At 38.1% G+C, this 25,974-nt stretch overlaps 1 protein-coding gene across 1 annotated transcript in view; it reads right to left on the minus strand.

Annotated features, from left to right (window-relative positions):
- Positions 1-2,459: 2,459 nt before the first annotated feature.
- VPS36 (vacuolar protein sorting 36 homolog) overlaps positions 2,460-25,974 on the minus strand; it is a 30,510-nt gene continuing 6,995 nt past the window's right edge. Inside the window, exons 3-14 of the mRNA XM_042961979.1 lie at positions 24,533-24,603; positions 21,667-21,781; positions 20,513-20,602; positions 19,706-19,792; positions 11,978-12,010; positions 11,778-11,855; positions 11,008-11,142; positions 9,324-9,389; positions 7,871-7,935; positions 6,913-6,997; positions 5,930-6,006; positions 2,460-5,846 (exon numbers count right to left, since the gene is read on the minus strand). Of these exons, the coding sequence (XP_042817913.1) occupies positions 5,753-5,846; positions 5,930-6,006; positions 6,913-6,997; positions 7,871-7,935; positions 9,324-9,389; positions 11,008-11,142; positions 11,778-11,855; positions 11,978-12,010; positions 19,706-19,792; positions 20,513-20,602; positions 21,667-21,781; positions 24,533-24,603 (996 nt within the window). The 3' untranslated portion in view covers positions 2,460-5,752. The remainder of the gene's footprint in view (positions 5,847-5,929; positions 6,007-6,912; positions 6,998-7,870; positions 7,936-9,323; positions 9,390-11,007; positions 11,143-11,777; positions 11,856-11,977; positions 12,011-19,705; positions 19,793-20,512; positions 20,603-21,666; positions 21,782-24,532; positions 24,604-25,974) is intronic.

Below are 25,974 nucleotides of genomic sequence, written 5' to 3' on the forward strand. Positions count from 1 at the left end.
CAAAAGTAGTGTGTGGTAATAGAAATCAGAACATAGTGGTGGCCTCTAGGGAGCAGGTGACTGGAAAGAGGCACCAGGGAACTTTGGGGATGTCAGATATGTTCTGTTGGCTGGGGTGTGAGTTACATGATCTATTACGCATTTGTTAAAATGCGTCCATCTTAAGATCTGTGCATTTCACTGAAATTTTACCTCAATTTTTCAAACAAAAATACAGCATTTGCAGGTGCTTGAATCCGTCACTTAATCTTTGAAAAGATAGCACAATTCTTTATCAGAGTTATCAGAGGTTGTCTGAGGTACCAAATTTGCTAAGTACTTATCTTGTCCAATAATTAATCCTATCAGTACCAACTCAATCCATCCAAGCTTTCACTGACAGAATCATCTAGTCCAACATCCATTCATCAGCTCAAGTTGGGATTTCTTTTCAAATACATGCCACAGTCCTTGGCGTTTTTGAAAGTAAAAGCTCAACATAAAGAGTGGGCTTTGGAGTTACAGAAAGCTTCGTTCCAGCCCTACCTCAGTAACCTTGGCAAACGTTTAATCCCTCCTCTCCCCCAGCATAAAAGGCATAGGTGTACTGACGTAGTGTGGTGACGAAGTGGAATATATATATAGAAAGCAACTTGCTCTGCATTAATCTTGCAGACACACACTCTCCCTACAAATCCACCCTTGGAATTTAGGAGGACCTAAATCCAGGTACAAGTGACTGGATCAGTGCACTTGGACACTTTTTAAGTAACAGCTGTATTGAGATGCTTGGTCATTTTTGTCTTAATCAGAATTCTTGCCAGACTGTGTTTCTGTCTTTGTTGCACATGTAAGGGTGTAATTTTTGGTAAAGGAACGCGGCATAGGCATGTAGGGAAAAAAAGCTTCCAAAAGAACGGTGATATGGTCTTGCTGGGATTAATTAAAACAAGCTGCTGTCAAGGTACCTTTAATTCTCTTTCAGGGTCAGTGACTGGTCTAGTAATTTTGTGCAAATTGTGTAAAACGTATTCACAATCTCAACAGTGTCCTTTATACACATGGAGAGATCTTTTATTTCCTCAGATAATGCTCTGAGAGAAAAGCTTTAACTGACTCATGATTATCAGGACTCAAGGAAGAACACAAATGACCCAATTTTCACCTGTAATAACAAGATCTTACACGTGTGTTAACCTGATTTCTGGCATGCTTCCCACATCATGGATATGCCCCATGTCATGTAAGACACAGTATCTCAGACGGGCTGAGTCCTGACAAGTCTGGTTGAGAAACCTCTTGGGCATATGGTAAAGGACACAGACTTAGGTTTGCGAGTAAATTCATGACACATCATAATCCAAAAATCATTCAAGTATTCAGCTAATACTTAACTAGGAGCCTACCATGTACAATCACTGACCTAAACCAGAAAAGATTTAAAAGATTCAATTATATGAATCTTTGAGCTTTATTTTTTTTTAATGTTCTTATTTATTTTTGAAGGAGAGAGAGACAGAGCATGATCAGGGGAAGAGCAGAGAGAGAGGGAGACACAGAATCCAAAGCAGGCTCCAGGCTCTGAGCTGTCAGCACAAAGCCCGATGCGGGGCTCGAACTCATGAACTGTGAGATATGACCTGAGCTGAAATCGGATGTTTAACCGACTGAGCCACCGAGGCGCCCCTTGAATCTTTGAACTTTAAAGAAACCCAATTCCTCTATTTTTTTATGGCTCCAAGACAAAATATAGTCATGTACACAGGACAAACAATAACTATTACGGAATTTAGAAATAGAGTCATATACTGAAAACAGATTTTTCTTTTTTTTTTTTTAATTTTTTTTTCAACGTTTTTTATTTATTTTTGGGACAGAGAGAGACAGAGCATGAACGGGGGAGGGGCAGAGAGAGAGGGAGACACAGAATCGGAAACAGGCTCCAGGCTCCGAGCCATCAGCCCAGAGCCTGACGCGGGGCTCGAACTCACGGACCGCGAGATCGTGACCTGGCTGAAGTCGGACGCTTAACCGACTGCGCCACCCAGGCGCCCCTGAAAACAGATTTTTCTAAAGCAGGTAGGAATGAGCACAGTATGATAATTGGGGTGGAGATGGAGAAGTGAATGGGGAAACAGTTAAGAAAGGGAAGTCTGCAGAGTCAAAGGAAGTATGCCCCAGGAATGGGAAGGGGCACACCTCATGCTGTTCCTCTAACCCAACAGCCTCCACTTACTGACGATCTCTTGGTCCTTGTAAGCCTAGTTTATGAGGCTCTTCCTCTCCCACAAGAACTAAAGGATCCTCCTTCTGTCTTGCACAGCATGTACCTGTGCCCCTTCCATTCCATCTTCAGGTAAGGTTGTTTACATGTCTATTTCCCTAACTGTGCCACCCTTTTAAAGGTGGGGACTGTATCTTATTCATTTTGTTTCCACCCCCCACCGGCAGCCCACGTAATTCCTCACACAGTCAATATGGATTTTTAACAAAAAATTTTTTTATTGAATTGAATGGGAGATAAAGTAGGATAAATGGAGCCAGGTTATAAATAGGTATATACATGAGAGTTCATTCATTCAGTTAATATTTATTGAATGCTTATTGTGTGCCAGGTTCTGTTCTAGGCTCTGAGGATATATCCACAAACACACCAGACAAAAAGCTCTCCCCTTACGGAGCTCACACTCTAGATCTGTCTTAATAAGGGATGGGATTAGCAAATAAATTCACAGAAATTCAACCATAACTCTTGGCCAAAAAACAAAAACAAGACACACATTTAAATAGTTTACTTATTGGTGTTATAAATGTCTACTGTTGCTATGTAGTTTTTATTGTATATTGTACTTACTATATTCATAATATATTCATACCCATGTATCACTCTATAGGGATTCGACCTGTAAGACGATATAAAGAACTTCGCTGGCAATTTAAGAGTTTCAGGGATCATTTTAAGCATGCTTGATTTCATTCCAAGGCACAGTCTTTAAAAATCTAACCAGCTTATATGTGTGACTCTACTGTACCAAAGTGAAAACGCTGATATTGTTGGGCAGAGCATGAGAATGACCACCTGATGAATCCATGTCTGGTCAGGCGAGTCTGGTTATAGGGAACCAATACTTGGAGAGACAGTACATTCACGAGAATGCACAGGGTTAGTCAACCGTGAAATTCACATCAAGAATTAAAAAAAAAAGTTCATGAGCCATTTCCCATTCTTTTAGAACAACTAAAACAGTAAGATCTTGAGGTCAAAAATAAAGAAAAAATGTTTAACGTACTGGCTTATTCTGATTAAAAGTTTATCATTTTCATATGTTTTTCAGAGTATTTTAAAAAGAACACCAAGGTAAGAAAAATCATTTACAAGTTTTCCAGTAATTTTACTCTATATACATTAATTCCAATCATTTAATCCTGAAAACAACCTGCACTTGTACAGTGTAAAAAAATCTTTGATAGTGACTAGAAAAATTCCATTATCATAAAGCTACAAATTTATGCTCCTAAGAGCAAAGTTAGTAAAGCAAAAATAATAATTATACCAGTGATAAGCACCGAGATGAATTTTTTTGCATTTAGGGCCTGATTGGTTGTATTTAAACATAACTTCTACCAATAGAAGACCAAAATAACATCTTATTTGGCAAAAAAAAAAAAAAAAAAAAGAGGGGGAGGGAATGGGTGGGTGGGTGGAATCAAAAATATACATATATAAGTCTAGAAACAGTGAAGAATGCCCACTTTAACAGTAAAATCAATCATACTTGTTTTCTAATTAATGTGACATGTGCAAAATATAGTCATGTCACTTTTCTTCCTCCTAGTTCACTTTATACAATTTAGACTGCTCCACTTCTGTTAATGTGTTGTCACACTAATGTAAACAAATATGTTGAACCGTGGGAGTTTGCTGTAATGAATCCAAATCCTAAGAGCTAGATCCAGTAGCTCAAACAATCTCAACTGCAATTCATTCCAACCGCTGAAACAGATTATTATTTACCTTTGTAATTTCTGAAAAGCCTTAGCCAGAGGAGACATCATGTGTGTAAGCGTGTGTGCAAGTGCGTATGAACATGCGTGTACAAGTCTGCCAGAGCAGTGTGAGTGTAACCCAGAAACAGGAGTGCCACACAAACAAGTCTACACGGTGGCCTGAAAGACATGGGGCCATTGTTTGGCTAGACACTGAATTCCCCCAAAACAAACCTGAGGCTGAACAATAAGGACATTAGGGGCTATCTGTCATCACGATACAGAATGAGCGACAAGTTTGGAAAATGAAGACATTCCCGTAACGCTGGAGGATGTGAAGCAGCAACAGCCACTTTTGCAGGTGGGGATCAGAGACTGACTCTGGCTGCAGTGGGAGGGATTCCCTGGGTCTACAGCTGAGGATCCCTGCAACTCCCCAAAGGGCATCTGCAGGGGGCCCTCCACCTCACTCAGTGACATCTTAGGGATCCCAGAGCTTAAGCCTGGGTATCCCCACCTGCTGGTCACCATGGGTCTCTCAGTGCAGACGCTATCCCTTCTGGAGGCTTGGCCGAAAACCATCCCTGCTTCCCACTTTCGACGCAGTCTTAGAAGGGGATCTCTTTGCGTCCCTGTGGGGTCCCTGAGTTTGAGGTAATGCCAACACACCGACATATGAAGTCAGGCAGCCCACTTTAGAACTCAAACAATCGAAATTCAGGAGTAGCCAGTTTTTGTTATCTTGGTAATACTTGCTAGTGACATAGTTTCTCAACACAGCTTCTAATATATGGGGTAAAGAAAAAAAATATTGCTGGGATATGAAATATTTTTTTAAAGTGCAGTGTTGAAACTCCTTAAGAGTAGGAAAAGGAGACCAATTACTTGTCCCCTTTCAATGTTCCTGTCCTTGGCTTTCCAGGTCAAAGAGCACCAAGGTTCCTGTTTAAGCGACCTAAAGGTTCTCCCGGCCCCTCCCCCACACAACCCTAGGGAATTCCTGAACCCTCTAAGTTCCAAATTTGTAATCACATCTCTGGGCGTGTCTATACAGCTCATTAATTCAGTTTCAAAATCCACAGCATTTTTAAAACAAAATGACATAGTTGCATTCTTTAAATGCCAGCTATGAAATCATTACTTGGAAAAAAAAAACTAGTCAGACTATACATACGTAAGTCAAATACAACTCTCTCCTTTTTTAAGGTGTCTGTTGAAGACATGCTTATAACTGCTTCTAAAGAAAAGCCCTTACTTAGGAGAAGCCTCATGTGGCGTTCTGTGGTTTCACGTCCTGTTCAGTGTCGTCACTTAAGCTACACTGTACGTATGACTTGCTTCATGAACCCTCTCCCATAATGGGCACATTACATGCAGAGGAAAAACTTTGTTTATAATTCAGTGAATTTTAGTCACACCAGAAAAATGATCTAACCTGTCCAAACACTCAACTTCTTCCCCCATTAATAACTAGATTCCCTTCTTTAAAAAAACAGATTTGAGGATCAAGTTAAAATTCACCATATTTCAAGTTAAACCCTGAGGGCTCTATACAACTGTAGCATGATTTCCAACTCACTGTGGCATTCAGTTTTCTGTATTTTCCTATATTTATCCTAAGTAAACTTCCTGGACCATAATATTTAGGGAGAAATTAAAAGGGTTTTATATTATAGTGTAAAGTTCCAGAAATTCTCAGTTCATCAAGGTTTACTCTGAGCTCAATGTCATACAACCTCTACATGATACAAGTGTATGGACACGAAGTATTTTAAATACAAAACCCTTAGCTCTGTGTCATAAATAAATTTGGGTAAAACCGCAAGCCTTCCACTGAATCATCTCGGCAAAGATGGCCCATCTTCTCTGCCAGAAGCAACCTAGGAATCAAGGGGAAAACCACAATCATCTGTCCATTCAGAAACACAAACACAGTTGTAATGAAGACCAAGGACTCGCTTACCTTTCCTTAGCCAGCAGGACAGACATTCCCACCAGCTTAGCAAACTCTTCTGATGTCAGGGATCCCTTTTCTGAAACCTAACAGAAACACAGCAGGAAAAAAATATGATAATTTGGCCACCTAGGTACTAACCTAGGGAGAATGTCTACCATTATGCTCAGGAAAGAATATATTGGATTTCCTAATAAAACTCAAGAATATTCAATATTGAACTAAATCTTCTTCACTAATGCTCAATTCCACAAATGTGGAAGGGCCCAGAATGAATATAGCAGAGCCTAAAACATCACGAAGCCCTCTACAAAGTTACAAAGGCACTGTACTAAACCCCCAAAATAACCCTTGATATTCTGAAAAGGAACATATAATAAATTCTGAAGGAGTACATACTGCATGTCCCACATATAGGGTCCTTATATATAGGTTTAGCTTAAAATATACGGTAGAAATATCTATAGTCTTGAGGTTTTCCTCTAATTTAAAATAAATGTAATAAATATTTAAATTAGGCAGGCTCGCCACAGAGGCTATGAAGGCAGTAATGTTTCAAGTCTCCTAATGAGTAACAGCAGCAGTTTGGCTGGTAAAATCCATCTAAACTACAGTTCCTTTTCGTGTTTTTTTGAAGCAATTATTTCATAAAACAACTTGTGATGTTTTATAAGACTGTTTATGTAGGTGGTACTGACAGAAAAAGTTCAGTCAAGGGTAACATTCTGATGAACAAAGTTAAAAACCTGTCCACAAGACTGAGTTTCAAACAAAAAGATAACACCTCAGGAATTCTAATTCTCCTTGGCAAGTCTCAAAAAGCTTTAAAAGTATCATTTTGATTAGTATTCACTCGTGTTAATAGGTGTTTTTAATTGGGTCTACAAACATTACTTTTTAGAAAAATTAAATTCAAAAGGAAAGCCTGTTTCTCAAGTTGCTATGGAGTCACGTCTTGGTGGGCAGACTAATGAGGAAACTGGTTCACATACGGTCTCCAAGGCTGAGGCCACCATTTCCTCTTCCTTGTGGGACTGAAGCTCAATTACCATGACGCCACTGTCAAAAACTCGGAGCCTGAAAACCGCAGATGGGAAAACCAAGCTGTGAGTATCTAGGATCTTCAACCACTAAGGAGGTACAAATATCCTGTACTTTCTTTTATGCTGGGCATGAGGGCAATATTAACACAAAACAGCATCTAAAACGTAACAACCACAGGCAATTACAGCATAACTAGGAACTCACGAATAAATACAGTTAATAACATTATGAACTATAATCCACAGGCTAAATAAAATATGTCTGGCACTTTTTTTTTTTTTTTTTTTAATCTGAAGGGAGGAAAATACAATTCACAGCTGAACATCTGTAGTTTTAAATCTCCAGAAACAAGCACGAAATGTCTAGCAGAGGGGCTGGTTATTCTTTTTTTTTTTTTTTTTTTTTTTTTTAAATTTTTTTTTAACGTTTATTTATTTTTGAGACAGAGAGAGACAGCATGACCGGGGGAGGGGCAGAGAGAGAGGGAGACACAGAATCAGAAGCAGGCTCCAGGCTCTGAGCCATCAGCCCAGAGCCCGACGCGGGGCTCGAACTCACGGACCGCGAGATCATGACCTGAGCTGAAGTCAGATGTTTAACCGACTGAGCCACCCAGGCGCCCCAGAGGGGCTGGTTATTCTGACCTCATAGGAGAGCCCACATTCTTCTTTCATTGCCCCAAATCAACAAGAGTTGGCCCACTAGCCCCTCAGGCCATGTACCGCCCGGGTAAGGAGGGAAGCTAGGAGAACAAGTGAATTCTGCTCACACGGTATAATTCCCAGAGGGGCGATGTGTTGGTTCACCACGCACAGACCTGTGTGGGCAGACCTGGCAGGGTTTTCCTGTCTACTGTGTGAGGAACAGTGGCTCAAGTTGGCACGCTTCCTGCAGAGGTTCTTTTACCTGAGAGGTAACTGTAGTGCTTCCAGCATCTTGCATGCATTCACTAGATCTTCTGGTGAGAGCAACTAATAGAAAGAAAATCCAGTTTATACTACAAATTAATAGAGTGATGCTCGTGTGTTCAAGGCCCATGGTGGGTGTGGAGTCTATTTTTTTTTTTTAATTTAAAATAAATAAATAAATAAATAAATAATCATTTATCAAGGCTTTCATGTTGCCTTAATCACCACAAGGAAAAAAGGATTAACAAAGAAGTGAAGCAGTGCTATCCGACAGAAAGCAATGCAAGCCGTATATGTAACTAAGTTTTCTGGTAGTCATATTCATAAAATAAAAAGAAACAGGTGAAATTAATTTTAAAACATGTATTTTATTTAAGCCAATAAATCTAAAACATCAACATATAATCAATATAAAAATTATCAATGAGATATTTAACATTTCTTTCTTCTGTACCGAGTCTTCTAAATCTGGTGTGTAATTTACACTTACAGCATATCTCAGTTTGGATTAGGTGTATTTCAAGTTCACAGTCGTCACATGTAGCTAGCTAGTGGCCACCCTTCCAGACCCATGCAACCTTAAAGAATCAGCCCACTGTGGCGTTTGACAAATACAGCTTTGAGTCATAGGCCCAGCCTGGGTCCAAATGCCTGTCAAACCTCTATTTCCAGGTGCAGCTTTGGTCAAATAATTTAATCTCTGGAAGCCTCAAGTTCCTCATCCTCATATTATCCCCAAGACGGGGACAGTAAAAGTAGCTGCCTCACTGAGGTACTGGGAGGCCTGGTCAGTAGGAGGTACTCACTGACGGCAGTCTTGAGGACTATTCAAATAAAAAACAGAGCAGAGGCTTTGCTCGTGAACCTGGGGTGGGCGCTTGAAAGATGTAGGAGTTCTCTGCACAGAGGTGACTGCTGACACCGCAAAACTGACTGAAGGACACAAAGAGTGCACGGACCATACACATGTGGGTGTGAAGGGGCAATGAGAGCTGAAGAGCAGCCACTGCTGATTCACGGCCAAAGGCAGAGGGCAGCTTTCCCTCTGTTTCTCTCCAGGCCATCTGTGTCCAACCCAGTTAGTCCAAACACTGAATGACAGTGAAAAGGCCTCATACACAACCTTACTAATCACAATACAAACACAGAATATTAAAGCCAGAAGGTATCAATCAGTCCAAATCCTTGTTTTAGACGTAGGACAACCGAGTCTCAGTGAAGTTAAGTAAGCTACTCAAGGTCAATCAGCATGTCACTGGTAAAACCAGGAAGAGTGTCTACCTCCTAGATCCCCAGAGCAGGACAGCATTCTTGTCACTGCACCACACTGCTTCTCAGATGGTTTTGATATTCTCAGCCCTTCCTCAAATTGTATTCACTGTGGGGGAACTTGTATTATGTTAAGAAAGTCTATATTTAGTTAAAAGAATATCTAAATGTTCTATTCTTACCTCCATTCCTCGAGCTCGGTTTACTAAACAGTATACCTCCGTAAGTGACATTATTCCCCCTCGTTCCTGTTAAAATACAAAATTTAAAAAGTATTATGTTATAGTTCACACAAGTTAGCATTCCTTAACAGAAATCATAAGCAGAGTGAAATCAGGATTCATAAAATTTCCTAAGAAGCCTTTTAAAAACTAAATTTGCACACAGGAAAACCTAGCCAGATACGTGAAGCATTTCAAATTCAATATTTGGACTTTAACATCATTATTACTGTTTCAACATTTACATAAATGAAAAGAGGGCCTCTACACCAAGTTTCAAAAAGTGTATTTAAATGTTTTGAGTTATTACAACTAATAAATGAAAAAATTATAGAATTAAATGGCAATATCACCATTATAATCTCTAATGAAGTAACAGATCTAGACATTGAGTGTTAGTAGCTGCTAACATCACACAAAAAAAAGACATTCTGTACCTGCTGATGGAAATGCACAGCACCCTCTATGAAATATCCAGCAGGAAAAAAAAAAAAAAAAAAAAAAGAACTTCTAGATATAACTACCAGTCTACAGGGAATACATAAGGCAGGGAAGTATGTTAACATACAAGTCAGCAAGATCCAGACTCTGAGACACTCTATAAGAAAAACCACTAGTTTCTTCAATAAATAAATTTTATAGGAGAGAAAAAAAGAGGAGAGGGAAACCCACGGAATTAAAAAAAAAAACAAAAACAAAACACCTGGGTGGCAAATCGACCAATTGCAAAGTATCCTGATTTGAACAAACTAACTATAAGAAAAAATGTGAACACTAAGTAGATATTTGATTATATTGAAAATAATTTTTAATTTGTGAAATGGGATTATAATTACATTACAGGCATCTTTATCCTTGTAATTACATACTGAAAAATTTACAGATAAAGTAATGTGATGTCTTGGATTTGCTTTAAAATCATATTTTTTTAATGTTTATTTATTCGCTTTGAGAGAGTGCGTGAGTGTGGGCCTGCAAGTCGGGGAGGGGCAGAGAGGAAGACAGACAATCCAAGCAGGCTCTGCACTGTCAGTGTAGAGCCTTACACGGGGCTCAAACACACCAACTGTGAGATCATCACCTGAACTGAAATCAAGAGTCAGGACACTTACCGACTAAACCACCTAGGTGCCCCTGCTTTAAAATAATTTCCAGTGGACAATGTTTACAGATAAACCTGGATGATGGGCATGCAGGGATTCATTATATTTTTCTTATTTTGTCATGTTGGAAATACTTCTTAATATGAGTGCTTTAATAAGTAAAGTTTTGATTGCCTGAGTCATGTTAGAAGATATATCTGTGTTATCAAATTATAACAGTACACTATATATTCAGACTAGATATATAGAAATATATGTAAACATCTAGAGATCATATGTTTCCTTTTGAAAACAGGAGAGAAGAAAAACTTTATATCAAATAGATTTAGGAAGTTACAGATATCTGAAATGGGAATTGAAAACAACTTAGATTTTGACAAAAAAAAAAAAAAAACCCAGTAATTTAATATTCCTGAACAAAAAATAACGTGTTGGTTGAATAGTAACCATACTGTGAAAGGAGTTAAACTCTTGTTAAGATTTCTGATGACACGGAGATAATTTAACACAACCGAAAGAGACCACTCAGGTTTTGTTTTTACCTCCAGCGGCGCCTGCAGTATCCCAGCCAGCTGTTTGGCCAGCTGCATGTGGTACTGTGTGCCCGAGCCACAGGTCTCCCTGGTAACTGGGTTAGCTATTCCCATGCTCAGCAAATAGGATTTAAACCTGATGGTCTATAATAAGAGGAGAAAATGCACAAAAAGACTAAAAAGCAGAATTAGTCTTTCCACCCCAACATTGAAAATCTTTCTATCATAAATTCAATGCTACTCAATTATATCTGTATCTACCCATTTCTTCTACTGTGTTTTGATAGCGTGAATTCTAAGAAAGTGGATTTCCAGTAGTTCCCTGTGTGAAGCTAATTCTTCTTCTTTTTTCTATCTTGATATCTCATACTCCACTGAGCTCATGAGTTTGGTGTGAGAAGTGGCTAGGGAACAACCATGCTGTATTTAATGCCAACCAAATGATAGAGGCAAAAACTTAGAAAGGAAAATGGCTGTGACCAGATTGTACTGAAATTTACCGAAACAAGTATCAAATTTATGGATATGTATAAAACAACCACTCCTTCCACATTTCCATATCTCTCTTTTCCACACTCTAAGAGAACGTACAGAAGTATCCTTTAATCCTACTAGAACCAACAAAGTTTTTATGGTTGACTTTTTCGTTAGCACTTTCATATACCTGCAAGTCCTAAAAGAAAACACTACATTAAGAAAGAAACTGCTAAACCACTGAAACATCACTGTGTTATTTGTGTAACCTGGTTTCTAATGCCTTAAAAAAGCAATCTATTTACCTCATCTTCTGTGATGTCACCTTGCTTGTCTTTAATCTTATTAGCAATTGATTTTGATAACTCCACCATTTCCTTAGCCTGTGAAGAGAACAGTAAAAGACTGAAAAAAAAAAAGTCCCCAAAGTGCCTTGCTAACAAAACACAAGTTCAAAACTTACATGATAATTGGTAAGAATTTAATAGGTATAAATTACATATACCTTGACCATTAGCTTGCTGAGGTCTTCAAAGGCCTGAAATGAGAAATGAGTTTTTGTTGGAATCTAAAGATTAAAGATGTTTTTAAGCAATGAAGCACTCTGTTTTCTTCCCTTTGACAAAAATTTATGCAAACTTCTTACAGATATCTATTTATATAAATATTTACATAAGTAATAAGCCTATCTTATTCTAAGGATTCAGTTTAGCTAAGAAACCATAAATTTTCCAAAACAAACTGCAAAAAACAACTTTTCAAATTTTCAAAGAAAAAGGTTATGATTGATTAAACAAACAAAAGGTGACATAAGTAATAAATCGTTCAGAAAATATTGTTTACTGTTCTTTCACATAAGTAAGAGAATTTGTCACTGGTTCTTGCCAAAACCATTTCCTGATGGGAGGTCAAGAATCAAAGGCATTGTAAAGCTTTCCTGGTTGAAAATGGCAATGTGCAGCTGCCAGAATACTTCTTTGGGCACAACAATTTTGGCTTTAATAGCAGGTGTGACTTAACTGAAACTGTAAACCTCAGCCTCTAAATATTGAAGAGTTTATACTTGTAGCTTGGGATGTAGTGGATATCACAAAAGAAAAACATTCAAATACCACCAAAATATACCTAAATAAAACCCATTAATTGTTTGATTTACTACAATGAATATCCACTTCAAAGGCCTCTTCAAACTTTAATCAGACATATTTATAGTAAATTTATTTCATATCGCCGAAAACATACTTCCAATGAAGAACATCTGCCAAATGATGTGCACAAATGTTATTTTTTAAGCCAATTAAGCAACTTTGCATTAACTGAAGAATCTTTTGGTCGATACAGAATAATGGTCAGCAGATTCTGATAAGCCCATGCCCATCGTAATCACATACAGAAAAGTATCCCCCATCTGCAAAAGGATTTTGCTAAAAGAATAGAGTGTTGTGTAAGATTCTTATGGCCAGACTTACTAAGGCTAATACTGAGAACAAAGGGGAATGTGCACACACCTAACAGGAATTTCCTCAGATAAACAAAAGGCTTAAACACTGGATTCTTATCAGCAACAGCCAGCAGATGCAGGAAACCTTTTGTGGGAAACTCGGGGCACCAGCTCTGAAACTAAGTCCACTCTAACATTTAAATGGAGGGCAAATCACACACCAACCTAGTTTTCAAAAATAAAAGACACAAACACTTTACACACTTAGAGTTTTACTTTGAATATACAAAATATTTACAGATTTCTTTTACCGGGGTAGGGAACACTAGTAAGACAACACTTTAAAAATTTTATATGGTAAATCACTTTATTTACTAGGTTACATTTCCATAGAAAAAATATGCTAAAAGTAATAGTGATTCCACACAGAATACATCAATTAGCCCTGTTGCTTACAGTCTGTAAAAGACAAATACAAATATTTTAGTGTCTTAGAAGAATTATCTATATTTTAAGTAATCATAAAACACAAATGAAAGCTTCCTCACATCTATCCATATTATTATTCTAAAATAAGGAGTCAGCCAATTATCCAAAAAAAGAGGTAGAGAAACTACCTACAATAAAAGCAACACATGTGCAAATGCAAAACAGATGATGTGCCCGTTCTGCTATCTTATCTGCCAGTTTATAGAACTTTCTAACCCTCTACCAAGTCCACAGTCAAATTTCTACTCCAATTAAAAAAACAATGACATCTGCTTTAAAAGTACCCTCGTATGCTGATTTATAGCATTATTTCTTGTTTCCAGTCATTAATTTGGTTATCAGCTTTAGTAACTATTAATATATTCTTGAATATTGTTTTGGTTTTCTTGATTTTGTACCTTTACATATTCTGTTCCCTCTACCTGGATCCTCTTATCTCTACTAGTCTTCTGTTAGTGCCTGCTAAACTTTCAGGCCTTGACTTCCATTACTTTTGCTAACAAGACTTCCCTGAACCCCAAGGAAGTTAGAGGCCATATACTGTGTTCCTGCTGCAGCCGCCATTTTCTCTAACGCAGCATTTCTCCTGCTGTAGAGAATGCCTGTTTGCTTGCCCGTCTGGTGCATCATCACAATATCTAAAACATCAACCTGATGCAGGGCTTGCACAAAGTGGAGAGCAAGGACCACCTGCTGAATAAATCACTGACCTGCATGAACGAGCACGATGACTGTATTGAATCCTTTGAGCTATGCAACTCCATGGAAATTAGATTGAAACACAGCAGCATTTCATAAATTAAGAAAAACATTATTTGGGGTTTTTTTAATTAAAAAAAATTTTAAATTTATTTATTTAGAGAGAGACAGAATGAGTGGGGCAGGGACAGAGACAGAGAATCCCAAGCAGGCTCTGCACCATCCGCGCAGAGCCCGACATCGGGCTTGAACTCACAAAACCGTGAGATCATGACCTGAGCGGAAGTTTGATGCTTAACTGACGAAGCCACCCAGGTGCCCCAAGAAAAACATTATTTTGAACACCAAATTAGTATGGCACGATTCAGAAGAATACTAATACAAAATTAGTTCACTGCTCTGTGCCGTCTCCAAAAGTGTCACACAAGAGGATGACAGTAAATGTCACTGAAAGAGGGCAGTGATAGTACCTTCTGAATGATGAAGAGAGTAGCTATGATGCAGTCGACTACGCTTGTCTGCAAATCAGAAGACTGAGTTCTCATAACCCTGGTTCTGAATCTAGTCACTAGCTCTGAGATGACTACTTCTCTGGATAGAAAAAAACCCCTTTGATGCCAAAATGCTGGAATTTTATGAATTTAAAGATTCTGGAAAGATGGTGGCTATGGCAGCATAGTTTTTTAATCTCTCTAAATCCCAACGTGAAACAAGACAGCGCAACTAGATCTCAAAACCAAAAACCCATAGGCAGCATATACTATAAAACGAAATGACAAAATAGCTATAATAACCTCGAGATAGGGGTGCCTGGGTGGCTTAGCCGGTTAAGGGACTGACTCGATTTCAGCTCAGGTCATGGTCTCGCAGTGTGTGGGATGGAGCCCCAAGTGGGGCTCTGTGCTGTCGGCACAGAGCCTACTTAGGGTTCTCTCTCTCCCTTTCTCTCTGCCCCACCCTTGCTCTTGCACGCTCTCTTTCTCAAAATAAATAAATAAACTTAAAAAAAAAAAAAAAGAGAGAGAGGAAGGGGGGAAAAAGGGTCCAGATAAAAAACAGAGGAAGGGAATAGGGCCAGGAAACCAGAAAGCAGGCCACCACCGTTTTTAATAATGCATCAACACAGAAGAAAAGTGGGCTCTGTGGAATAAGACCAGCTACCCTACACTAGGCCTTCCTCTGAAAGGGCAGCAAAACTAATTTAACGTAAAAAATAGTACAGCAGGGGCGCCTGGATGGCTCAGTCAGTTAAGCATCTGACTTCGGCTCAGGTCGTGATCTCATGGTTTCTGAATCAAGCCCTGTGTCAGGCTCTGCGCTGACAGTGCGGAGCCTGCTTGGGATTCTCTCTCCCTCTCTCTCTGCCCCTTCCCTGCTCACACTTCTCTCTAAATAAGTAATAAGCTTTAAAAATAAAAAGAGCTGTTTCAAAAAAAAAGAAAAGAAAAATAGCAACAGCCAAGCATCAAGGTCAAATGCCACACAAAGTTATTATGAGAAAAAAGAAAATAAGGAGACTAACATTACAGACAATTAAAGCAAGCCAGACTGACATGCTCATAGATCAGATCAAATAACCTTTTATTTCAACATGAGCTAAAAGACGTTAATAAAATGACACAAGCCATCAGTAGACACAATAAGTCAGAAATGAGGTGACGGGATTCATGAAAGAATTTTTAAAAAATCAATTCAGAAATAATGACTATATTAGAACGCAAAAGTGAATAAACACAACAGATAGTATATTAAGAGAAACAAAAGTTTAAAAAGAGGGAAATCTTCTAAATGGAACAGAAATGAAAGCGATAAAAAGGGTCTGAAAGAAAGTTGCGAGCAGTAAAGCTAGGCAGTAGAGCTCCAGCATACAGCTAACAGGAGCCACCGAAGAAAAATTAAAAGCAATTATTAAAAACTATAAAATTGAAAAAAAAACTCCCTGAAATTAAAAGAAACAGCTTCTGGAACCGAATTCTGAAAGCGTCCCGTGTACCTGAAAATAACAACCCAGAATGACTAACACATTGACACAGTCTGCTAAAATTAGTGGGCTTTCTAAAAAAGGGGGAAAAAAGCCTTTGGGCATCTAGGAGAAATACTGACTTTTACGGTGGTGAAGAATTAGATTAGCCTCCCCCTTTGACAGCAACACTTCATGCCAGACACAAAACTGAAAGTAACCGATTAAAGGCACTTGAGGAAAGAACACGTGAGCCAAGGATTTTAAATCCACCAAATGACTTCATGTACAAGGGATACAAACATGCCAGAACTCAGGGAATACTGTTCCCGTGAGCACTTCTGAAAAATCTACCGGAGGGAGGTCCACATCAGGACTGGTGGTGTCACACATAGTTACCTGTACAACTAGGACTCACTGAGAGCCAGAGCGGAGAGAGTGCACCCAGTGGCTGAATCTTCAGATACTGCACATCTATGTTTAAAATTGGGAATAATGGGGAGTTCACATACACACACACACACACACAATCTTTTTAACTGTTTTAGTAATTATTTGGTAGTGGTGTCCTGACTTTGAACAGGAAGTATCACTATGACCTTATGAGGCACTTGTACTCAAACAAATAAACAAACAAACACCTAGCTCTTTCCACTAAAAAGGACTAGAAATAAATAAAGATCAGCCCAGCAGAGATAGAGTCCTAGCAGGCAGATTGTGTTTTAAAATATCACTTACCACTAAAACAAAACAAAACAAACAGAGATTCTTAGGTAACGATTGATTCCAGATTGGGGCAGGAAACATACAAGATGGTTCCAGAACTTTTGTCACATCAAATAGTAGGGAAGCTATCAAAGTCCACCAGGTCACATCAAAAATACTAAGGGGCCAACCTGAAGAGGCTCCCACTGGCCAAAGATGGGACAATGTGGGCTTTAAACAGGATAATAATTGTAATTGATTGAAACCCACCAAATACGTTACAATTTATGAGTTCACAATAATATGTAAAAAACTCCAATGAGTTGCCATTGGAGGATAAGGAACCAATTCATTATGCTGATGATAAAGAAAAAGTCATTTATCTTGCCCCGTATGAGTAGTCAAATAGATGAAGGGAAGCAGCTCTTCAAAAAGGATTTCAACTAATAAATAAAAAATAAATCCTAAAATATTGTCATTTGTAACCACCAAAGAACCAAAAGATCTATGCACCGAACATGAACAGCTGCTGACAACATCAACAAAGACATGATGTGCCTCCTGAGGAAAGAATACAGTATCACCACTAATCTTATCAAAGGGATCAAAGAGAGGTCGGGTGAAGCCTCTGGATCCAGCTGCCAATTTGCAGGAAATACACAGAGCCGAGGAACACGTACAACTTTACCATAAATGTGAGATCAGCAAAACCTAGACCACGGGCACTTACTAGGCCAAATGACCTTGGTTTCTCAATGATAACCTATATTTTCAATTTAGTGGGCCAAGAATTAGTACTATGATGGTTAATTTTACATGCCGACTTGATCAGATGATGAGGTTCCCAGGTTTTGACGTTATTGATGTGTCTGTGAGGATGTTTCTAGATGAGGTCGGCATTTGAAATGGTAGACTTAAGCACAACTGCTCTCCTGACTGTGGGCGGGCATCACCCAATCCACTGAGAGTCTGAAGGAACAAAAGGTCGAAAGGAGAACTCACGTTTTCTTTCTCTGCCTGACTGCTTAAGCCAAGACAGCAGTCTTACCCTGCCCTTGGACTAGACCTAAACCGTCAGTGCTCCTGGTTCGCAGGCCTTCATACTCAGATTAGAATTTATATCACCAACTTTCTTGGGTCACCAGCTTGCAGTTGGCAGATTGTGGGATTTCTCAATCCCCACAATCAAACAAGCCAATTTCTTATATTAAATGTCTTTGGGGGCACCTGGGTAGCTCAGTCAGTTAAATGTCCAACTTCAGCTCAGGTCATGATCTCACAGTCCATGAGTTCCAGCTCTGTGCTGACAGCTCAGAGCCTGCAGCCTGCTTCCGATTCTATGTCTCCTTCTCTCTCTGCCCCTACCCTCCCTCTCAAAAGTAAATAAACATTAAAAGAAAATTTAAACGTCTGTGTGTGTGTCTGTGTATGGAAAGATAGATGTATATAAAGGTATATATTGATATCTACATCTATATATCTCCCATTGTTTTTTTCCCTCTGGAGAGTCTTTTCTTTATTTTTTTTATTTTTTTAATTTACATCCAAGTTAGTTAGCGAATAGTGCAACAATGATTTCAGTAGATTCCTTAATGTCCCTTACCCATTTAGCCCATCCCCCCCTCACAACCCTTCCTGTAACCCTCTGTTTGTTCTCCGTATTTAGGAGTCTTTTATGTTTTGTCCCCCTCCCTGTTGTTATATTATTTTTGCTTCCCTTCCCTTGTGTTCATCTGTTCTGTGTCTTGAAGTCCTCATATGAGTGAAGTCATATGATACTTGTCTTTCTCTAATTTCGCTACATATATACACACACACACACACACACACACACACACACACACACATCTTCTTTAGCCATTCATCCATCAATGGACATTTGGGCTCTTTCCATACTTTGGCTATTGTGGATAGTGCTGCTATAAACATGGGGGTGCACGTGCCCCTTCGAAACAGCACACCTGTATCCCTTGGATAAATGCCTAGTAGTGCCATTGCTGGGTCATAGGGTAGTTCTATTTTTAATTTTTTGAGGAACCTCCATACTGTTTTCCAGAGTGGCTGCACCAGTTTGCATTCCCACCAAGCAGTGCAAAAGAGATCCTCACTCTCTGGAGAATCTTGATTAATACAGGTATTCAATAACTATTTGCAGTTTAGGCTTTATGTGACTGATACACATCCTTGAAATTCTATGAACAGCACTAGTCAATGGGATTTAACTTAAACACTATTATTAAAAACTAAAGAATTACTTCATAGAGTAATTTCATAAAAATCCAAGACCATCTTTATATAAACACAGGAAAACAAATGGTATGTTCAGATGTATTAACTAACCACAGAGTCTAATATGCATAACTGGTTTCCTTAATTAGAATTCTTCCCCTTTCACTTGAACTTCCTCATATATGATGAAGGTTCAAAAACACTGTTATGCACATGCTCAGCGTTGTTCTCCTAGTGGAAATAACGGACTGGTTTGAGCCATTCTTACTATCTCTGTGTCTGGTCCCCGAGTGGTCATCAGCATAAAGCTGTGTGGTATCTAACCAGGTTAACAGCCACAGAACAGCATTTTTCCCTCAACTAAGTTAACCAAACAGCCAAAATAATTATACAGAGGACCCTGAATTCATTAGCAGTATTATCCAATCAACTCCATCTACACTTTAAAACTTACACAACAACACACCATGTTTTCTAACATCAGAGAAAACAAATTTGCACTGTTTTTATTTCTTTTTGGAAAAGGCTTTTTAAAACATGATTTGGCTAAATTATGCCACCCAGAAGAAGACCTGGAATAAGAGACTGTGGCTTCAGGCAAACTAAATATATTCCAATATACAGAATGGAATTAGTCATCAGCTACATCCAAAAGAATAAACACAAATGGCTGAAAAAGACAGCTGACCGGAACTTATGTTAAGAGTTACCTCAGAAATGTTTTTGTCAGTTTCTTTCCTTTTTTCTTCCAACTTCCTTTCAATGCCTACAATTCCCACAGCCCTTATTCTTCCTGGCTGAGAAACAAAAGTAGAAAATAAAACATACAAAATAGGAAGGACACAATCTTTTGCAACCCACCATAATGTGTTTTCAATGGTGGAAAAGGACCCACAAAGAACCAAAGAAAAACAGCATACAATTACATCTAGTTTCCTTTCAAAACATTTGTCAGTTTCTTGTCATACATAGTGATCTTCAAATCAATATTAAAAAAAAACTGTATATACAATAACTGGCATATTTTACTCTGTATTTTAGATAGAAATTAAATTCATTTTTGTTCTTTGGTAAACTATTATATACGTATCATATTTAATAGGGTCTCAAACATGCAAGAAATTATGGTTAAAAATTCTGGTATTTGACCGTTATTACACAAAGTACTTTCACACATTTGAGTGTCTGTCCACAGTTGGTGGTTAATTTAGACTGGTCTGAAAAACATCACCTAGAGGCACTGTCTGTTCTCTGATGCCAGACTGATTAGGAAGAACAGAATGTAGTGAATGGAATCTAACTGTGACCACCCCAAGAGTTACTCTGGTAAGTAGTCATTTGTTTTTGCTAAGTATCTACTGTGTGCAGAGCACTAAACTAGGTTCTCTGAAAATAAAGGTTTTATCAGAGTACCATTTTGTTTCTCACAAGTTCTATAATCATAGAAATCTTTTCCCTTAATGAAGATGCAAGTACAGAATTGAAAACATTGGGTTAAGAAATAGTTCCAACAATACCTGGGGTCCTCTATTTGTCGGTAAAGCTTGGGAAACTGGCATATTCTCCCATCTTCTCTGTGTCATTTCCTCAGACAAACGCCTATAAAACTGTTGCGCACATACATACACTTTAAATGAGTCAGTCAGGTTATAGTATCCTTATACAAATTATTACTTAACATTTCTTTAGTTGAAAGGTCTGTTCAGTCATTGCAAAAAGCCTAGAATTCTCAGAGACATCAAAAGAAACCAAAGGAAGTTCTCTTCTTGGATCAGCTTCAGAAAGCACAAAGGGAAAAAAAAAAAAAGAAAGAAAGAAACTGACCTTCTATTTAAGTGAGCTATTCTCAACAAAGAGATGAGTGACAATGAATAAATAGACTTACTTTAAACAATCCTGCATATGTGGATTGTTTTCAATCTATAGTGAAACAGACAGAGTGCCAAGAAAAATATACAACCATTATCCATGAAGGAAGCGGAGAATAATTTGTCTAGTTAAAATGTGAAGCCAGAAATGAGAGCCAAAACATCACTACACTCACAGAAAATCAACTATATTTTTTACCGACAGTGAGCATGACTGCAATTAGTCACTTATATTTGCTTAGTGCCTACTGTGTGAGGAGCACTCGGTGAGGGGTTATAGAAAAAAAAAACATAAATAATTTAGGATATCAATGGGGGAGATACACATACCCTTGTAAATGTCTGAGGAATACTTATATAGTCACTTACTAATCAGAACCTGTAAACTATCATATCATGGAGTAAGTAGGTAAGTGATTAGATCTATATGGAGTCCGTAAAGAAAGACTGCCTGATTTAAGGCTGATGAGCTATCAGATACCAAGATAGTTTAACATTTCACTGCATTATACTCTGCCTCCTTAACCAAACCACTGAGAGTTTACTAGTGGCCTAATAGCATGACTTAGCATATTGCCAGCTTCTGGGTTTTCCTTGTGACCACACCCTCCTGCTTCCTGTTCTCACTGGAACCTAAACTTCATTTTTCTACTGATAAGGCTTAATCTATTAGAAAAATTCTGTTGTAAAAATATGGTGAAACCTGGTATGTTGTACAATACGGATTTCCATCGTATTAACAAACAATAAAAATACACACAAGTACACATTTCTAGTCCAATTTTATGCATAAAAAAGCTCACCTCAATCTGGCCATGTTCCTTGAAGGAGAGTTTGATGTAGGAGTTCTTACTACTCTGGAAAGGACCAGGTTCTTTGTTAGGTGGAGCAGGGTGAAGATGAACCACTATTTTGGCACTAAGGAATAAATGTAATGAATTTAATCACCTTTAAGCATCACTAATTCTATTTTCATAACCTTTAATATATTTCAGTTCACTTTTAAAATTCAGGTAGAAACAAGGGACATCTTGAAAGGAATTCATTTACATTTTTTATTACATCAGTATTAATGAACCTTTCAAAAATACCTCTACTTATAATTTATAAGCTACGAACCAAGACGTTCAAGTTACTAGTTCTATAGATTAATTCAGAAGGTGGTTTCAAAAATAAGTTCAAAATAAGTTTGTAAAATTTGGGATAGTTCATTACATTGGCTTATGATTAGGGTTTTCCATGGACAGAATCATCCCCAGAGGTTACCAGGGGGGCCTCTAATTTCTGCCAAAGCATACTACCTTACTCATTTGAAAACAAAATGTGAAAACTTATCTGTATAAAACCGGCTAGCTGACATTTTGTTAAAACTCTGTCCAAAACTAACATTCTACAGTATAATTTTTGGAAAATGCCACTCAATCAACAGCATGATCTAGAAGATAATCCAAGAGCAAAAACAATTCTCAAAATGTTGCTGCTCTAGAAACACAAACTACCATAATCTTTATGACTACCATTATGTTCTATGCTAATAAAAATATCACTATATTTGTTCAATTTTATAAGCCTTTTTTCCTCTTTTTCCCCCAGCCCGCTCAATAAACAATCTTCTTCCGAAAATTAACAAAACCAAAGCACTCAGTCAAAATATCTTGGATACCTAGCTTAGAGCCTTTTGTCAAATGAATGTTAAAAATCCCAAAGTCAGCATAAAATTTTCAGGCCAGTTTTTAAGTATATTCATTTCGCAGGTCATTCAATTGCCATATTTCAAGTTTAAAAACCACCAAATCAAAGAAGCATCTTGGGTTATGAGATGTTTGGTGTTTTGGTGTGTTTTTTTTTTTTTAAGAGATAGCACCATGTGTGTGGGAGGGTCAGAGGGAGAGAGAAGAGAGAGAGACAGAGGAAGAATGAATCTTAAGCAGACTCCATGCTTAGCACGGAGCCTGACACAAGGCTCAGTCCTACTACCGTGGGATCATGACCTGAGCTGAAATCAAGAATTGGACGCTCAACCGACTGAGCCACCCACACGCCCCAGGTTATGAGATGTTAAAAGGTGAAACGATAAATATATGTGTGTGTGTGTGTGTGTGTGTGTGTGTGTGTGTGTGTCTTTGAATCAATGAAATATGGTAATTGCTTGGGAGGGAAGAGATGAGAACTAAAGAGAATGTTTGAGAAAAGTTAACCTGGCATATTATTAAATTCTTACTCACTGGACATGGTTAAAAATAAGACACTAATGGGAAAGTAAATATTTTAAATATTTTTGTTACAGTTTAGATTCCCTTGGAAGACAGCAGAGGAAAATTCAAATGATCTGGAACACCTTAAAGTTTTACTTTGTAGAACTTAAGAAAAGTAATACATACAAATATTGAATCATTATGTTGTACACCTAAAAGTCATACAATGCTATATGTAATTATACCTCCATTTGAAAAAAAAAGAACTTAAAGAGATGGAGACAAATGACGAGGGGAAAAACAGAAATTAGAGAAATAGCCTACTCTAAAAATCTATGCCTTTATTAATCTTTTTGAAATGTTGGTCAATTTCTTTTATGTCAAATAAGCAATCTTTCATGCTAGCTACATTATAATTAAGGGACACATTGCATTTCTAGTGGAGTTCAACATCCATTTAACCTCTACTGAAGTTAACTATACTAATGCTCAAGATGGGCCCACATGGAAAAAAAAAGTTATCAGCAATATTTGTTCATAACTGCCCTCAATTACATGTACTGAAAAAATAAGCCCAGAATTTTTTATGTACTTGATTAAACAGAAACATTTGAACGTGTGACTTTAAACCAGGGTGATCACATGTCCCGGTTTGCCTAAAACAGTCCCCATTTTATGCTTCCTTGGTCCAATTATAAACAGCACCCCCTATTACTTTTATAAATGTCCCATTTTGGACAATAACTATTACGATACTTCTATTCTATGATACTATTATGATACTTCTATGCTACTTTCTATATGTGAAAAAGTCAAAGTGGAGAAACTTAATTGATCAACTAGAAATGGGAGTAAGGGGCGCCTGGGTGGCTCAGTTGGTTAAGTGTCCAACTCTGGTCTAGGTCATGATCTCACTGCTCCCGAGTTTGAGGCCCGCATGGGGCTCTGTACTGACAGCTCAGAGCCTGGAGCCTGTTTTGGATTCTATGTCTCCCTCTCTTTCTCTCTCTGCCCCTCCCCTACTCTGGCTCTCTGTCTCTCTCAAAAATCAATAAACATTAAAAAAAATTTTTTTAAAAGAAAGTGAAGTAAAGTCAGTCATTTTTCTCAGATGAGTCCTTTCTGATTTTAAGTACTACATACACAGAGGTGCAAAAGCAAATGTTTGTGGAAATACATGCAGTGACAGCTGGCTGACATTGATTTATTTTGATCCAAGGATATTATATAGCAAACCTTGGTACTTGATTTGTGCTTTAAGAATGACTTCCATTTACCCATGAGTTTAATGTAGGAAAACACCTTCTTAGGGGAGCTCCTGACCAATGACCACTATTTACAAAGCCCCAAACCACAATCATTAGCTTCACTCCCACATATGAAGTCATGGCACAGCAATATATCTACCAGGCTAATAATAATAGCTTGACTGGAATGTTTTTTGTGAAAAAGACTGCAGTATATAACACCTCACCTTTTCCCAATTCCAGCTGCCTGTTCTTCAATGAACACAATCTGGGAAAGAGGAATGGCCATGCAGCACTCCTAGGAGGAAATCAACAGAAAATATGACTCTTCAGACTCATCAGAGGGGGTACCTGGATGGCTCAGTCAGTTAAGCGTCCAACTTTGGCTCAGGTCATGATCTCACGTTTGTGAGTTTGAGCACCGGGTCAGGCTCTCTGCTGACAGTTCAGAGCCTAGAGCCTGCTTCGGATTCTGTGTCTCCCTCTCTCTCCCTGTCCCTCCTTCACTTGCACGCTCACTCTCTCTCTCTCTCTCTCAAGAATAAACATTACAAAAAAAAAGACTCATCAGAAATCCTTGTTTTATAGCATTTAATACAGCATCATATACCTTTAAGGTACTTAATAATAAAAACAATTTTAAAAATTATAAAATGAATTTAGTCCTTAAGTAAACTGAAGAAAAACTGAATGAAACAGTACTGTGGTGGCATTTTGCTGCATAGAAGAACACAAGAGGTTGCAGAGAAACTGTTCTCCCTCTCTCTCTGCCCTTCCCCCACTCACGCTCTGTCTCTGTCTCAAAAATAAATAAACATTAAAAAAAATTTTTTTTAAATGGGGCGCCTGGGTGGCTCAGTTGGTTAAGCATCCAACTTCGGCTCAGGTCATGATCTCACAGCTTGTGGGTTCGAGCCCCGCATCGGGCTCTGTGCTGAGGGCTCAGAGCCTGGAGCCTGCTTCAGATCCTGTGTCTCCGTCTCTCTCTGCCCTTCCCCTACTCACACTCTGTCTCTCTCTGTGTCAAAAATAAACAAACATTAAAAAGTTTTTTTTTAAAGAAACTATATCTACCTTTGTTTTTACAGTAGGTACATCTTTTTAAAAGCACTACTTATATGAAAACTTTTTATATATATTCTTATAGGGAAGACAAAAAAAACCCAGAACAGGTAAATCAAAACCTGGAGTATTCTATATGGGTGATTCTGTGGTTCTATATGGGTGGTTCTATATGGGTGAGACACCTGTTCTGTGTCTCCCTCTCTCTCTGTCCCTCCCCACTCATGCTCTGTCTCTCTCTCAAAAATAAACATTAAAAAACATTTTTTTAATAAATAAATAAAAAGTAAAAGAATTAGACAACATTAACAGTTCTAGGGTGTGCCTTACCAACAAGGTCAATATCCCCATGAAAGGAGATTGATTCTTGGGGCTAAAAAGAGTCAGATTTTACAATAGTTAGTGGCCTTTAAAGAGCCTCAGTACAGTATATACTTTGCCTATAAAATAAAAATGTCATGGTGGGGGGGCAGCAATTATGAAAATAACACAGATTGCTTATTTTACTGGCAACACTGAAATTTGCACATACACACACGCACACTTTCAAGTTAAAGCTCTTTGGAATAAAAATAGCTTTATACATGGAACTTGTTTTCTCTTCCTA

This window comes from Panthera tigris, chromosome A1 (genome assembly GCF_018350195.1).
Source record: "Panthera tigris isolate Pti1 chromosome A1, P.tigris_Pti1_mat1.1, whole genome shotgun sequence".
NCBI classification, from domain to species: domain Eukaryota; kingdom Metazoa; phylum Chordata; class Mammalia; order Carnivora; family Felidae; genus Panthera; species Panthera tigris.